Here is a 17142-nt window from a genome sequence, read left to right as displayed (position 1 = left end):
AAAAACATTAACATTTTTCATAATTTGCATATCATTAACATGTTTACGAATCATTTGATCTCCATAATTATACAACTTTTCCTTTTGTGGTTGCAATGTTGAGGAGTGTGTATTGCAAGTTGTTTTGAAGAATTATTATTATTATTATTATTGTTGTTGTTATATATGAATCAACACAATTTAAAGGGAACCTGTCATCAGAAATTTAGCTATAAACCTAAAAGTTCCCCCTCTGCAGCTCCTGGGCTGCATTCTAGCAAGGTTCCTCTAGTTTTTCTGGCCCCTTTTATACTAAAATAAACACTTTATAAAGTTGTACCTTTTCGTATGTAAATTTCGTAAATCACCCATGGGGGCGGGCTGCCTGGTGTCCGTTACTGTCCTCCTGCCGATTTACGCCGCCCCTGAACGCTGAATTTCAAACCTCAGGACGCCGCGTCTGGGTGCCCGGGGTCCCGCGCATGCGCTGTGCGACTGTAGCGGGACTGTGCACTGCGTGCACATGTGACCGCTGGTGATATTTTGCGCAGGCACGAGGTTATGGGCGGTGCTGTGAGTGTCATCAGCAAGTGCCGCCCATAAACTCGTGACCACACTTTCTCCTCTTCCTCTCAGATGCTCGCCACGTCTCCCCGTTAGCTATGGTGTCCTGCTCCGTCCGCTCCTCCCATCTAGTTCCTGCTGCAGGGCAAGATGGGAAGGAGGTGACGTCGGTCATCTGGCCAGCGAGCGCTTGCGCAGAACGCTGGAGGAAGAAGGGAAAGTGCGGTCACGAGGTTATGGGCGGGACTTGCTGATGACACTCACAGCACCGCCCATAACCTCATGCCTGCGCAAAACGTCACCAGCGGTCACATGTGCATGCAGTGCACAGTCCCGCTACAGTCGCACAGCGCATGCGCGGGACCCCGGGTGCCCAGGGGCGGCGTCCTGGGGTTTGAAATTCAGCGTTCGGGGGCGGCGTAAATCGGCAGGAGGACAGTAACTGACACCAGTCAGCCCGCCCCCATGGACGATTTACGAAATTTACATACGAAAAGGTACAACTTTATAAAGTGTTTATTTTTGTATGAAAGGGGCCAGAAAAACTAGAGGAACCTTGCTAGATTGCAGCCCAGGAGCTGCAGAAGGGGGAACTTTTAGGTTTATAGCTAAATTTCTGATGACAGGTTCCCTTTTAAAACAACTTGCAATATTGACCTATAATAATGCCATGTTTGCAGCTACTAAGCTCTTCAATACACCCCATAATAGTACCATTGCTAGTTTATCGAGCTGTTTGCTTGACTGTATGTACTAAGTGTGCAATGAGTGATACTGACACTTGGATTGTGATAAAATTAAAGTGGTCCACAAACAGTATTTTTTCTCTATTAATTCTCAATGGTTCAGAATATTTCTACTTGCAGTCAATCAATGCAGTGATTCAATGGAGTCATTCATTGTTTTCTTACAGAAAAAGCATATCTGCTAACTCTACTGTACTTGTAATGAACTGAGAGCCTCTGTGCATTGAACATGATGACCATTGCAAATTTTTATTGAAAGGGTTATCGAAAATGACAGCATTATAAATCGGGTTGTTTGAGACACTGTGATATCAAATATGTGAACTTTTTTTATTTTTCTTTTACATAAATATGTGTTTATTAGTATAATTATTTTTATTTGTTGTTATTTTGAAAATCTTTTTAATATTTTTACAATGTTTAACTTTTTTAAAAAACTTTTTTACTGTATGGAACATTAACTTTTCTTAGTCTTATGGCTGGTGTAATGCATGAAAGGGCATGACTTAAGGCCGCTTTACACGCTGCGATATCGTTACCGATATCGCTAGCGTGCGTACCCGCCCCCATCGGTTGTGCGACATGGGCAAATCGCTGCCCGTGACGCACAACATCGCTCAGAACCGTCACACTACTTACCTGCCTAGCGACGTCGCTGTGACCGGCGAACCGCCTCCTTTCTAAGGCGACGTCACTATGCGGCGGCCCAATAGAAGCGGAGGGGCGGAGATGATCAGGACAAACATCCAGCCCACCTCCTTCCTTCCTCATTGCGGGCGGGACGCAGGTAAGGAGAGGTTCCTGCGGTGTCACACGTAGCGATGTGTGCTGCCGCAGGAACGACAAACTACATCGTTACTGCAGCAGCAACGATAATCGAGATTAGGGGGGCATGTCACCGATTAGCGATTTTGAACGTTTTTGCAACGATTCAAAATCGCTAATAGGTGTCACACGCAACGACATCGCTAATGCGGCCGGATGTGCGTCACAAATTCCGTGACCCCAACGAGATCGCTTTAGCGATGTTGTAGCGTGTAAAGCCACCTTAAGGCTATGTTCACACACTGCGTTTTTTACCTGCGTTTTGGGTCCGTTTTTGCTGCAGAAATTTCTTGAGAAATTCTTGTAACCTTTCTGCAGACATTCCCCAGCAAAACCTATGGCAAAAAAAATTAGCTGTGCACACACTGCGTTTTTTTCTTAAGAAAATTCTTTCAGTAGATTTTCTTAAGAAAAAGAATGAGCATGTCACTTCTTTTCTGCAGCTAACTGCGTTTTTTGCCATAGATAATTGGCACAATAACGCAGGGAGCAACCAGCGGTAAAAACGCACCAAAAACGGACCGAAAACGCACCAAAAACGCACCGAAAACGCGGCAAAAACGCAGGTGCGTTTTTGGTGCGTTTTTTAACACAGGTGCACTCTTAAGAAATTTCTTAAGAAATTTCTTAAGAAAAATCATTTTTCTAGTGTGAACATAGCCTAAGTCCTTGTCAGGTTTTCACTAGAGCCTCTGATGGTGAGGATCTGCTGGGCTGCCGGTAGACAACAGGAGCCACTCCAGAGCCAGGGCTGTGGAGTGTATGTGTTCTGTCCCGACTTAGAGGCGATTGAAGGCAGGTAGTTGGGTAGAGGTGTGAGGAGTCTTACCTCCATTTCCACTAGGTGAGGCAGACATGACCAGAGCGCTCCAGGGTGGATGGATTCAAATTTACACATGCTGAGGTGCAACAACTGTGGTTTATTTTTCCTCCATGAATTAAAACGTGCAGCAATACAGTGGTTCAAGTGGCTGTAACTGTGGTAGTCTTGTGATGGCTGTCCTAGAGCTGCTACTATGGTCAAAAACTTTTCCTTTCTGAAGCCCAAAGGACAGAGATGTGCTCCTCAAGATGCACTGACTAAAAGTGAAAGTAACTTGGAGTCAGGCTGTGAGGTCACATGTAGGGCTGAAAACACTCCCACAGGCTGGACTAAAAAGAACCAGGGGAACAGAATGGTCTGACCAGTAGATGGCAGCAAAGGACAAGCATGAATGTATTGAATAACATTAATTAAATAACAGTAGATATGTCATTAAAGGTTTTAAAGAAAACAGGTAGGAACAGCACACTCCCCGTCTGAAATTCACTTTTTGGAATTTCACTGTTGAGTCCATAATATAACCTGAAAGGAAAGGCATGTTAAATACTAAAACAAACATCAATTGAGTCCAAAACAAGAAGGATAACCCAAAGTTCAGGTCCGGTAGTGTTTATACATAGGAACACTCTCAACGGGCGACAGCCCAATGCTCTCTGTTTGCATGGTAGCAAGTTTTGCATGCAGACACCATCCATGTCCCAAAGATGTCTAGGCTAACGTAGGTGAAAGGTGGCTCTGTAGAAAGTCTGTCTGTAGGCAAGTCAGCCATTTGTTGATGTAGTTGTTTTCCCCTCAGTTTACGGCAGTGCACACAATCGTGCAGTATTTGTGCTACACATCTCTTCATTCCAATAATCCAGAAGCCTGCAGACCGTAAAGTGCTCTCAGTGATTTGCCTGCCTTGGTGTTCAGTCTTTTCATGGTGGTGTCGGATCAGCAACACTGTAACATGGTGTTTGTTGGGAATGATGAGAGGATTTTGTTCTGCAATTCTGACATGAGCTTGGTTTAAACGACCACCAACTCTCAGTAAGCCGGAAGTGTCCATAACTGGGTTTAAATTAGCGAGAGGGCTTTTTAATGGAATCTGCTGTTTGTTGTATAAACACTTCAATTCCGTGGCGAATTCACTCTGTTGGAAGTGGCATATTATGAGGAACTCACTATGAGAGATGTCCTCAGCAGAAAGGGGTTTGTGCCAGTGATGACAGTCTTTATTTCAAGGTCCTTACGATAGCATCTGGCAATATGCACTAACCTTGCGACAGTCCTGATGAGTCTCATCCAGCAGGAGAAATGTTCAAAACGTTGGCAACCGAGGTTGGAAGTTTTTTCTGCACTAGTGGCCAGGGTATTGACTTCAGCTCGGGCTTCTGGATCGTTGTCTGGATCTAGGATGCGGAAGGCTTCCTGGACACTTTCTTCTGACTGTCTCAGCAGGAACTCTGGACCTGTAAGGCAAGAAGAGTTAGCAAAAGAACTAATAGACATAGGTCTAGTGGCGTGATCCCCTGGATTCAGTTCAGATGGTACAGGTTCTGCGAGGTTGTTGCAGACTTCCTTGTCCATAAAGGTGACACTGTGTTCTCTCATTTCAGGCTTGCTGTTCATGGAACGCTGAAGAGAGTTGCACCTAGTCTGAGCTTGTTCTTGGTTGTTTGGGAGCCTTACCCAGATAGATTGGAAGGGTAATGGAGAGACCCAGTGGTTGGTTTCGTCCTTTGAAAACTCAGAGTCCATTAGTTTGACAAATTCTCTGTCCTCTACTGACAAGGCTACTTTATCGTTGTCCTTGGTTGTGTGAAAGACTGATCTTCCCAAGTTGTCGATATGCAGAGAAGAAGTGATGTCAGGTAGCTGTATGGAGTCTGGAGACTTCTCTTTCAATCCATAGTGATGAGGACATGGCTTTAAGTAGGTTGTGCGCCCATCTCCACGTATACAAGTTTTGAAGGAGTCGATTCCTGATCGATCAACGCACACATTTCCAATGACTACCCATTCCAAGTAATCAGAAACATCCAATGCATCATAAAGACTCATATAGGAAAAATCCCAACAGGCAAATAATCAAGAAGAATGGAGTCATATTCCAAATAGTAGTTTTAAAAGTACAGCTTCATTAGATACAATATATAATAAAAACCACACACAGTGTAAAAAAGGGGGGAGAGATAAAGTGAAAACAAGTAGGGCAGCAAAATTGCCGTGGATAGAGTGACTTGGGAGCACTAATAGTGTAATAGCATACTGTGGAGACACGGGGCTCAGTGGGTGCTCTCGTCCACTAAAACCCACCGCCTTTAGAAAGACAGCGTGGCTCAGGGCTCATCCCAACTGAATGCCGGCCTCCTTAACCGTGGGCGTAACACTACTCAGACAACACAGGGTGAGGGAACCACAATAATTAGACTTTATTGGATCCCCAAACAATTAACGGCACATAACACATAACCAGCAAAACACACAAATGTAACAGGCAACAGAGTCTCACCCTTCCGCTGGCTCACCAGGGATTTAGAATGTCCATGCCTCAGAGCTTCCAGGGCCGCTTACTCCAGTCCAGCAGCACCCCGCTTTTGGCGGGCACCCACCGAGAAAGGAATAATGCCAGATTCAGGTAGCTGTGTGAGGTCTGCAAAGTCTGTAACAGGTGACTGAACTGTCCCAAACTGAGTGTCCTCCTTAGGTAGTCCTGGTATGATGTTACAATCCTGGCAGCCGGAGTCGAACTCCCTAGGCTGTGGATATGGTCTCCAAAAGGAAACCGGAGCCCCTAGATTGAAGCCATAAGATATCCTGATCCTCTAGTCAGCTCCATAGAGCTTAGACTGGATCCATCAGCATCCATCAACCTTCATCAACCCTGGTGGCTTAAAGAAGTCCCTTTTATAGCCATAACCTTCCCTTAGGATACACTGCGTCCTCATCGATTGGTTGGACAAGATTGCTTCTCCCATTGGATGAATTTCAAGCTGCATGGATAATGTTCATTTAAATGATGTGCATAGAAAGACTCAGTATATCTACATGGAGTCGGCAAGTCACAGACTCAACAATGGCAATACACAACTACAATACAATGGTTACTGGAAAAGTCTGGAGAACAATACGTCTAGCTTTCAGTGGCCAACACAATTACATTGAGTCAACAAGAGTCTTGTAAAAACAATGAGGGACTTCTCCCCCATCTATAGACAATCTATCATGCTGTCTGGCTGGATTTTAAGAAACTTTAACCCATGAGAGCCCATGTCGTCACACATAAAATGCAGCGTGTGCCAGAGTTGCAGCTGACAAGCACACTGTGCTCCTTGAGTAAATTGTAAAGATCTTTGGTACTACCAATGCCTAGAATCAGCCACTAAGTCAATAGGGTAAATTAACCCCTAACAGGTGTGGGAATCCCCATCCGCGCACAGGACACCGATGACGTGCATGTAGTGCGTATCGAGATGCAATATGCATCCCCCATGTAACTGAAACTGCCTGTCAAGCTGTCCAATAACGCGGATAATGGGGGGGACCCACAACCACAATTACGTGAAATAAGTGTGGAGAGACTCAGGCATGGAGAGACCAGAATATGCAAGTAAAGGTGATTAGCCCCCGAGGAAGCCCAACGCGAAACGCAGCGTCGGGGCCCCCTTGACAGCATTGCCGTGGGTTGTTTAATATGGGTGAGCACTTTTGACTTTACATATTGATGTGACTTTTTGGCCACAGCTTGGCCCTGACTTGCAGCTGGCTAATCACCTTATCCGCGTTATTGGACAGCTTGACAGGCAGTTTCAGTTACATGGGGGATGCATATTGCATCTCGATACGCACTACATGCACGTCATCGGTGTCCTGTGTGCGGATGGGGATTCCCACACCTGTTAGGGGTTAATTTACCCTATTGACTTAGTGGCTGATTCTAGGCATTGGTAGTACCAAAGATCTTTACAATTTACTCAAGGAGCACAGTGTGCTTGTCAGCTGCAATTCTGGTACACGCTGCATTGTATGCCATTACACTATTAGTGCTCCCAAGTCACTCTATCCACGGCAATTTTGCTGCCCTACTTGTTTGCACTTTATCTCTCCCCCCTTTTTTACACTGTGTGTGTTTTTTATTATACAGTGCCTACAAGTAGTATTCAACCCCCTGCAGATTTAGCAGGTTTGATAAGATGCAAATAACTTAGAGCCTGCAAACTTCAAACAAGAGCAGGATTTATTAACAGATGCATAAATCTTACAAACCAACAAGTTATGTTGCTCAGTTAAATTTTAATAAATTTTCAACATAAAAGTGTCGGTCAATTATTATTCAACCCCTAGGTTTAATATTTTGTGGAATAACCCTTGTTTGCAATTACAGCTAATAATCGTCTTTTATAAGACCTGATCAGGCCGGCACAGGTCTCTGGAGTTATCTTGGCCCACTCCTCCATGCAGATCTTCTCCAAGTTATCTAGGTTCTTTGGGTGTCTCATGTGGACTTTAATCTTGAGCTCCTTCCACAAGTTTTCAATTGGGTTAAGGTCAGGAGACTGACTAGGCCACTGCAACACCTTGATTTTTTCTCTCTTGAACCAGGCCTTGGTTTTCTTGGCTGTGTGCTTTGGGTCGTTGTCTTGTTGGAAGATGAAATGACGACCCATCTTAAGATCCTTGATGGAGGAGTGGAGGTTCTTGGCCAAAATCTCCAGGTAGGCCATGCTATCCATCTTCCCATGGATGCGGACCAGATGGCCAGGCCCCTTGGCTGAGAAACAGCCCCACAGCATGATGCTGCCACCACCATGCTTGACTGTAGGGATGGTATTCTTGGGGTCGTATGCAGTGCCATCCAGTCTCCAAACGTCACGTGTGTGGTTGGCACCAAAGATCTCGATCTTGGTCTCATCAGACCAGAGAACCTTGAACCAGTCTGTCTCAGAGTCCTCCAAGTGATCATGAGCAAACTGTAGATGAGCCTTGACATGACGCTTTGAAAGTAAAGGTACCTTACGGGCTCGTCTGGAACGGAGACCATTGCGGTGGAGTACGTTACTTATGGTATTGACTGAAACCAATGTCCCCACTGCCATGAGATCTTCCCGGAGCTCCTTCCTTGTTGTCCTTGGGTTAGCCTTGACTCTTCGGACAAGCCTGGCCTCGGCACGGGTGGAAACTTTCAAAGGCTGTCCAGGCCGTGGAAGGCTAACAGTAGTTCCATAAGCCTTCCACTTCCGGATGATGGTCCCAACAGTGGAGAAAGGTAGGCCCAACTCCTTGGAAAGGGTTTTGTACCCCTTGCCAGCCTTGTGACCCTCCACGATCTTGTCTCTGATTGCCTTGGAATGCTCCTTTGTCTTTCCCATGTTGACCAAGTATGAGTGCTGTTCACAAGTTTGGGGAGGGTCTTAATTAGTCAGAAAAGGCTGGAAAAAGAGATAATTAATCCAAACATGTGAAGCTCATTGTTCTTTGTGCCTGAAATATTTCTTAATACTTTAGGGGAACCAAACAGAATTCTGGTGGTTTGAGGGGTTGAATAATAAATGACCCTCTGAATAAACTTTTCACAATTTAAAGAAAAAAATAAAAAAATAAATAACATTCTTTTTTGCTGCAGTGAATTTCACACTTCCAGGCTGATCTACAGTCCAAATGTCACAATGCCAAGTTAATTCCGGATGTGTAAACTTGCTAAATCTGCAGGGGGTTGAATACTACTTGTAGGCACTGTATATTGTATCTAATAAAGCTGTACTTTTAAAACTACTATTTGGAATATGACTCCATTCTTCTTGATTATTTGACTACCCATTCCAAGTTCAGTCTTTGGGCGTATGGTGCATAATCAGGTCCATTATATTGTTGTCGCACCTTGTGAACCCTTAGATTATCTCTGCAGAGCAGGAGTAGAATCTCAGCATTGTTGTCCATAGGTGGGATAACACTAGCCAAGTGCCTTAGGTGTGGTTGATGAAGTGCAGCTTCGGGGGTAGGAATCTTATCCCTGTGGTTAGGTATTTGGTCACATTCAACGACTGTTGGTAGAGGTATTTCGATCTTCCCATTGATAGGAAAAGCGATGAATCCCTGGGCTCTTCTGCTGCTAGTTTCTATGCGACCCGAGCAGGTGTTCAAGGTGTAGGGTTCTGACGGTCATTTAATTCCAAAGGCTTCAAACAATTTTGATCCTGCTAGGGACCGGTTGCTTTGGTCGTCACTGATGGCATACACCTTCATTGCTTTTTCTGGATGTCCCTCTGAATAACCCTTGATTAGGCATATTCAGGCACAACACTTCCATTTGGCCCTCTGCATGTACCTCTGAGCATGAGCAGGAGATGGCTGTGGTGGTATCAGTCGGATTCTCGGGCTCCCCGCCATGACTTGGAGTGGGAGCGGTGGTGACTGCAGCTGGTGTGTCTCTAGCTAGCTGGGTTGGGTGCATGGCTGAGGCGTGTTTTTCGCTGTGACACTCCTCACACTTTATGATGGATTTACAGTCATTGGCCATGTGCTCGAGTGATGGGCAGCATTTGAAACATACCCCAAGCTTGGTGAGGACTTTTTTGCGCTCCTGTAAGATTTTGGATCTAAACCCTCTACACTTGTTCATTGAGTGTGTTTTTTATGGATGGGACATTCTCGATTGAAAGACTTGTCTCCTGATGAGGTGGTGTACTGTTAATCGGAGGGTGTTGTAAGTGATGGTAACTCAGTCTTCCTAACACTCACAGTGTTCTTAATGTCTCTGCGTTCATGTACAGTATGACGCCTTCATACCTTGATGATAATGTAGTTGCATGTGGTCATTCCTCATCTGGGACTGCTCGTTGATAAACCTGCAGAAATAAACAAATGGGGGAAAGGTAACGTCATGCACTCTTTTATACCTTGAGACTGAGGTTGCCCACTTTTCTTGCAGACTGTATGGCAGCTTTACGACGAGTGGGTTCACTTCATGAGCTGTATCCAGATAGCATAGCCCGGACAGACGTTGATCTCTTTTGGCAAGCTCCAGCTCCATCAGCAGATCACTTAGGTCTTGAAGTTTGTGGATTTCTTTAAGGTTGATCTTTGGGACATTCTGCAGTCTCTTGAATAGGGCTTTCTCTATCGCTTCTGCGCTGCCAAAGGTACGTTCCAGTCTTTGTCAGGCAGCAGCGAGACCTGCTTCTGCTTGTCCTACATAGACGGTTCTGAGGCTCTTGATACGGCTTGTAGAGCCTGGGCCCAACCACTTGATCATGAGGTCGAGCTCTTATTCTGCAGTTAGGTTGAGATTGGCGATGGCTGCCTTGAAAGTTGCTTTCCAGGCCCTATAGCTCTCTGCACGATTATCAAATTTTGTGAGACTAGTGTTGATTAGCTCTCTGCTCACCATGTACCTGGCAAACTCAGACATATCTGATTTCTCACCGCTTGTTTCCACAATTACTCGTGGTGCCCCTGAGGCATATGTGCTGCCTGGCGTGAAAGGGTAAGATGCTCCCGGGTAGAATGATGTTGCTGCAGGATTGAGCTGTGATTTAGCCTCTGTATATTCTGATGACTGCTGCTTGAGCTGTGGAGGTGGGTCAGCAAACACTTGATTGCCATCTTGCTGTCGTGACTGTGTGCTTGAGAAGGCACTACTTGGTGACTGTTATTAACTGCTGTGCTGCGGACGGCACTGGCGCTTGTAGGGCTGATTTGGAGGTTTCAGTGTTGTCAGCTTGGACGGTACTAGAAACCAGGGTTGGTGTAGGTAACTGATTCAGCACATAGTCTCTGGTGCGATCAACTGGGTTGTCTGTTTCCAGTGGTGGCGAGTGAATTGGATCAGGACCTTGGCTCAATGCTTGCTCAAGTAGTCTTACTTTAGCTAGCGCAACATCTTCTTCCGTCTGTGACCGAAGAATCTTTATCTGAATCTCCGCTTCTGCCCTTTTGGCTTCTGCCTTCATTGCTTCTGCTCTAGCGAAGGCTTCTGCTTCTGCCATCTTGGCTTCTGCCCTCTTGGCTTCTGCTTCTGCCCTCTTGGCTTCTGCTTCTGCCTTCTTGGCCTCTGCTTCTACCTTCTTGGCCTCTGCTTCTCTTTCTGTGAAGGAACGTCTCACCTTGGATTCTTCTGCTCTTATGCGGGCCTCTAGTATTCTGTCACTCAAGGCTGAGCTTCTTGAGGATGATGACCCAGATGATCGAGAGGAACGTCTAGATGAGTCTGTGTGATCTGGTTTCTTGCTGGTGAGAGATGATGTGTTCCGCTTTATCTATGGCGTCTTGCACCTTGTTGTCTCTTTCCCTGTCCACTTCTTCTGCCTTGCTCAGGTCTGAAAGAGCTTCATAAATTTTGGAGTCTTTTAGAAAGGTAGTGTACCTTGTGGACAGTCTCTTGTATCTTTCTTGAGCTGTGTTCAGCGACTTGTAAGCATGTGGCATCACCTGATGAGGATTCAAGTCTTGACATGTAATAGGTAACTCGTTCCCACTGTTCTTCCAGGTGCTCACATAGCTCATCTTTCATAGTGTGATAGTTTTCAATGGCCTTTATCGTTGGTTTGGAAGAGCGTTTTGGTCGGACAACTTGGTCTGCTAGAAGCGTGGGATCTGCCTCCTGGGCTTCATAAAGGACAGTATCAGGTTGTATTTGCTCTGTTTCAGCAGTGGGGAACTGTCCGAGATCTTTTTCGGCCATTTTGATTTAAGGTGTACTGTCTCTTTAAGAAACTCGACTTTTGAATAGGGGTCCAAAAATTGCTGTGCAGCTCCGTAAGGACTCCCTGATGAGATTCCCAAGGTGTTTTTAGCGACTCTTGGGGTTTTGCAGTCCGGCAATCTGCAACGATGAGGTAAAATATACTGCAAGTCTATAGAAGGGGTATGGCTAGAGGGAAACAGCAGGTACATAAACTGTTCCTTTACAATGCAGGCAGAGGAGAGTCAGGACGTGGCAGATGGGAGAGCTTCCCCTTAGGCTTGTCCAAGCATGCACTGTTGCACCCAGATTACTGCACGAGGCCTGTTGCTAGGCAGATTACAGAGAGGGATGCAAGGTCCTTAGGGATCTGTAGCCAAGGTAGTGGGCTCATAATAAGTCTTCTGACTGATTTGACATCTAAGGAAGTTTTTGACTTTGGGCTATAAAGGAGTTTTTGATTTTGAGATGTAAAGAAGTTTTTGACTTTGGGCCCTTATGGAAGTTTTTTACTGTTCTGTCCCCACTTAGAGGCGATTGAATAATTAAAGCAAATTCAGCAAGGAACAAAAACTTCACCCAGATATCCTGATTAGATAAAACAAAACACCTCAAATATTGCTGTATCGTTTCATCCTCAAAGCGTGTCCATTAGTCTTGGGATGTTATCCTGAGGAAAATGACACCTTGATAAAAAATCTGGAGCAAAAAGTACACCAAAAGCTAGCCAAAAACTGAACCCCTCTATCGTAAATAATAAGCCTTTGGGTTACCAGTAACATGGAAGGAAACCCCCTATATTTCCATTGACAAATGATGGACCTGAGCGGAAATTGTTTTTTTTGTTTTTTTTTTAAATGAGTTGAAGCTGTTATTAGGAACATTTTACATGACAGTTTGGATCACATTTATCCTGCGCACTATGCTGAGCACTTACTTAGGGATTTACATCTAAATCTCAGAACAACGTCATTCAGAGGAAACCCCTGAGGGATTCATGCACTATATTGAGGCAGAAGAATTACTCTGGACTCTGACTGGCCTCTGTTGAGTGGTGTCTGTCTTTTCAGAAGTGCAAAAACCTTGTGGTCGACCACGCTTTTATGAACAATTAAAAAGCCGGACACTGCTGGATTATAGGCCAGAGACAGTCCACAGTGTCTCCCTCTGCCTCGTTATAGTGAATATTCGTCAGGGGTTCCAGTATGTCCAATGTCAGGAAGGGGTTAATGCCAAGTTAGAGAAAATTCACAACTAGTGTTTGGTTACTGCATTTAAATTACATGAATGTTCATAGTGAAAAACCCATACCATTTACCAGATGTCTCAGTGAAGCACAATGTTACATGATTTCCGTATTACCTTCCAAGGTAGTTGACAGATTAGTCTTCCAACATTCCTCATGAGTGTCCTTATCCTCAAGTACATAGAGTTCAGGCATGGAATACACTTCATCTAGGTCCATCTGAGAACAAGGATTTGAACTTGGAACAATATCAGTAGATATTTTCTTTCTTAGCAAAGGCTGCCTAATCATAAATAAGAAAATGACAAAATTTAAGTTGACTGTACGCAGTATTTAAGAGGATGACACATAATGACATGAGTTTTTCTAGACCATTTAGATAAGCTCATTTTTTTGTATGATCATAATTATGTACAGTATATGGCAATAATCTTTGCTCTTTCTTTTACATGGACAATTTTGGCCCTCCAATGCAGATAAAACTGAATGCCAGTAGAAATATACTCTGTGGTATTCAAATTACTATTTATCCTAATTAAACTAAAGCTTAAATGAGGGTTAATAAACTATATATAGACGCAGAGTAAATTAAAGATTTCTCTGCCAACAGTAACCTGTCAGTTCACAAATGTAGCAACCAAGAGTTGCCATGAATGTGAAACTCTCCGGCACACATACACACATCTCTAAAACAGAATGTATGAAATAATTTTTTACAAGAATTGAAGCCAGATTGTGAAACATATTCTTAATTGTAATCTGGTTTTACTTCTGATCCAAGTAGCCTGTTTTATATAACACTGAATGGCCACTTTATTATAAGCACCCATTTAGTAGAGTGTTGGACTTCCTATGGCCTTTCTTCAGAAAGCAGCAATTCGTCATGGCATTCCAGTAGTTGTTAAAATGTTTCTGCAGAAATAATGCAGACAAGATAGCTTCTTTGTCCCAAATTGGATAGAAACACTAATGCGTTCTTAGCAGCCCTTCTACTTAGTCTACTGTACACCAGCGATAAAAGGGGGTTTCCAATACTCAGACAGCCCTATATTAAATACTATGTTCCGCATTGTAAAACAATAACATTTATACACATATGCCATACCAGCACTGCTCAAGTGTTGTCAAAGCGAAGTCTTCCAAGGTTTGCGTGACATTGTTGTGCCACTTGAGACCTGCAGCCAATCAGCTGCCGATAATGGGCTGCAGCATTCACACTTACCCTGGACTACTGGGGATTGTCCGAAGAAAGGGAGAGGGGGTAGCTGCTCAATGGTGACCACTGATTGGCTGCACAGCTAATATGACATTACAATGTCATGTGAGCCTCAAATGACCTGGTGCCAACATCCCGCCGGTACTATTTTACTGTATTCCCCTTATTTTACAAGGGGGATATGGTACTTAAGAAGGAATTGTGGACAACCTCTTTAAGGCCTCCTTCACACGCATGTGAAAAAACGAACCATTTTTTCACGGACGTATTAAAGGAGTGGTTTGCTCCCCATGTGCCATGTTTGTGGCACATGCGTGTTCTCCGTGTGTTATACGTAATAACAAACAGAGAACGGAAAGTCCTGCCTTACCTGATTCTTCCGAAGCTGTCTGTTGTGCTGAATGAAAGTGTCCGGCACAGGCCACGCCCCGCTAACGCTGCTTCCGTCCCCCAGTGAAAAAGATGCGTTGTTCAAATCCACTGGGGGTCGGATGCAGGTGTCAGCCGCGGCAGAGACTGCAGGGCTCGTGGAGGTACAATTCCTACAATTTCTATCAAATATTTTTGTTCAAACCTTCAAATTAAACGTTACAATCTGCACTTGAATTCTGTTGTAGAGGTTTCATTTCAAATCCAATGTGGTGGCATGCAGAGCCCAACTCGCAAAAATTGTGTCACTGTCCAAATATTTCTGGACCTAACTGTATATGCTAGATTGGGAAAAAGATTTGGTAAGAGCTTTACGGATGAGGAATGGCAGAAAGCCATTTCACTAACCTATTCTTCAAATGCATGTGCCTCTCTCCATCAATCTCACTTCAAAATTCTCTCGCGTTGGTATCTCACTCCATGTAAACTTGCTAAATTTAATAGAGAGACGTCCCCTTTATGTTGGAGAGATTGTGACGAGAGAGGTACTCTACTTCACATTTTCTGGAGTTGTCCCAGATTGAAGAGTGTCTGGGAAAATATTTCTAGTCTGATTAATCAGATTACTAACTCCACAATTCAGGTAACTCCCCAAATGGCCCTTTCACTTAATTTGACAAAAATTTGACCCTATATATAAACCTATCCTAACTCATTTATTTCTAGTTACTAGAAATCTTATAGCTTCTAATTGGAAGAAACCTATGGTGCCCACTATCTCTGAGGTCGTAGAGACTACTTCTCTTCACAACAACTTCGAGAACTACTTTGCTACCATTAACAATGCCTTTGCCTCCTATTACAGAAGATGGGATCACTGGAATAGTTATATACAAGGTATTACATAAATAAATATTTATAACTATTTAAAAACCTTTTTTTATAACACGAATCCTTTTATTCAAACCTTCAGTCATGCTTTCTTGACAATATGCCTATATTCCTGGAATGGAAGCCTGTTAACATGGTTGAGATTTGTTTACGTTCATTGTTCTTCCTTTTACCCACTCCCTCTTCACCTTGTTTTTCCTTGCCTCCACCCTCCTCCCCTTTTTCATCCCCAATAAAGTAATTGTTTTACCTCCCCCTCCCCTCTCCTTTCTCTTTTCCTATACCTCCCCCCCCCAGATGAAAAGTTTTATTCATACAATAGATCCCCACATGTATTCAACTAATGGTATGCTACGCATGATAATATCTTGATTGTGTGGATTTGATATGTTATTTTGTTAACCTTATTTTAATAAAAATATATGAAAACAGACAGCAATCATGCTGACAGATATGGAGCAGCATGTACATCACTAATAAAATGGCCATAAAGTGTATATGGTGACATGTTTTGATGATAATAGAATGAGATTGGAAACAGCAAGTATGAACCTAGTGTGTTTGTTTTTTTCAAAGAACAATAATATGGAAAATTACATCAAAAAAATATTTAGAAATCAGTTTAACATAAAAGCTTGATTGGAACCAAAGGTCATTTTCTGATAACTCAATCTCTATCTGATATCAAGACAGCTGCTTTATGGAGCTAATGGTTCTTTCTTTGAACATATTAACTTATTGGCTTTACGTTTATACTTTCATCCTGAACAAAATATATTGCTTTAATTTTCATTTGTCTTTGTGTTCTATACCCTACTGGAAGCACAGTAAATAATAACACATAGTGAAATTCAGTGATTTATAGAAAAGACATTGCAAATGTAATATTGTTTAGTAGAACTTGCTTTAGACACAGTAGCTAACATACGCTACAATTAGATGCTTATGATATTTATGGATACTATGATCACAACAGATAGATTCGTGCCCATGGCGGTGTTGAATGTTTTGTTACAGTACTGTGCAAGAGTTTTATTTCTCAGCATTGCGGACACCATTAATCTTGACTAAATCCAATTCTTTTTGCTGAATTGCAACCCAAAACCTGCAAGGAACATTCCACCAGGCTTTATTGTTGTCTTCAGACGATCATTATTGTACGGCTCTACAGCCCTTGTGATACAGACTGACTTTTGATAAAGCCAAAATTTCACATTTTTTTTCATCAGTTAAGAGCACTTGTTGCTATTTTCTGCACTTCAATTCCTATGTTTTCATGGATAGTTGAGTAGTTTGGCCTTGTTTCCATGTCAAAAGTATGGTTTTGGATGTAATTTATCAATGACCACTTCTGCTGAGATTACTCCAAACAGTACAGTCATGGCCAAAAGTTTTGAGAATGCTACAAATATTAATTTTTACAAAGTCTACTGCTTAAGTTTTTCTAATGGCAATTTGCATATGTAAGGGGTAGTGAAGGAGCGGTTTTTCCCCCCTGAAAACGCCACAGTAGTATGGTGGCAAATTGTAAATGTTGATGGTAAAATGTTACCTGTCATAAACTGTTTCCCCACTAGGTGCCAGTGTAGAGCAGTGGTTCCCCTGGTAACAGTGGCAGGGAAGGAAGGGGCAGGGCAGCCTAGGTGGGGAAGGAAGGGTTCTGAATGCAGAGTCCAGTGTGCAGTGAGATGTGAGAGGCGAGCAAGCTCGGTCTGAGGTGACGGGGCAGAGTGTAGGAGTGAGATGAGGCAGTCAGCCTGAGTGAGTACTCTTGGCTAGAAAGCAGAGGAAACCCATGAGAAACGGTGGAAGAGTTGGGAC

The 17142-nt window shown here is 43.5% G+C and overlaps 1 protein-coding gene across 1 annotated transcript in view; it reads right to left on the bottom strand.

Annotated features, from left to right (window-relative positions):
• The window catches only part of SHOC1 (shortage in chiasmata 1), a 525180-nt gene that overhangs the window by 405186 nt on the left and 102852 nt on the right, over positions 1–17142 (bottom strand). The window contains exon 5 of the mRNA XM_075348066.1: positions 12962–13128. Within this exon, the coding sequence (XP_075204181.1) occupies positions 12962–13128 (167 nt within the window). The remainder of the gene's footprint in view (positions 1–12961; positions 13129–17142) is intronic.

This window comes from Anomaloglossus baeobatrachus, chromosome 1, assembly GCF_048569485.1.
Source record: "Anomaloglossus baeobatrachus isolate aAnoBae1 chromosome 1, aAnoBae1.hap1, whole genome shotgun sequence".
Classification (NCBI taxonomy): Eukaryota; Metazoa; Chordata; class Amphibia; order Anura; family Aromobatidae; genus Anomaloglossus; species Anomaloglossus baeobatrachus.
Note: the sequence above shows the minus strand (reverse complement) of the source record. Positions and strands in the feature narration are given on the sequence as shown.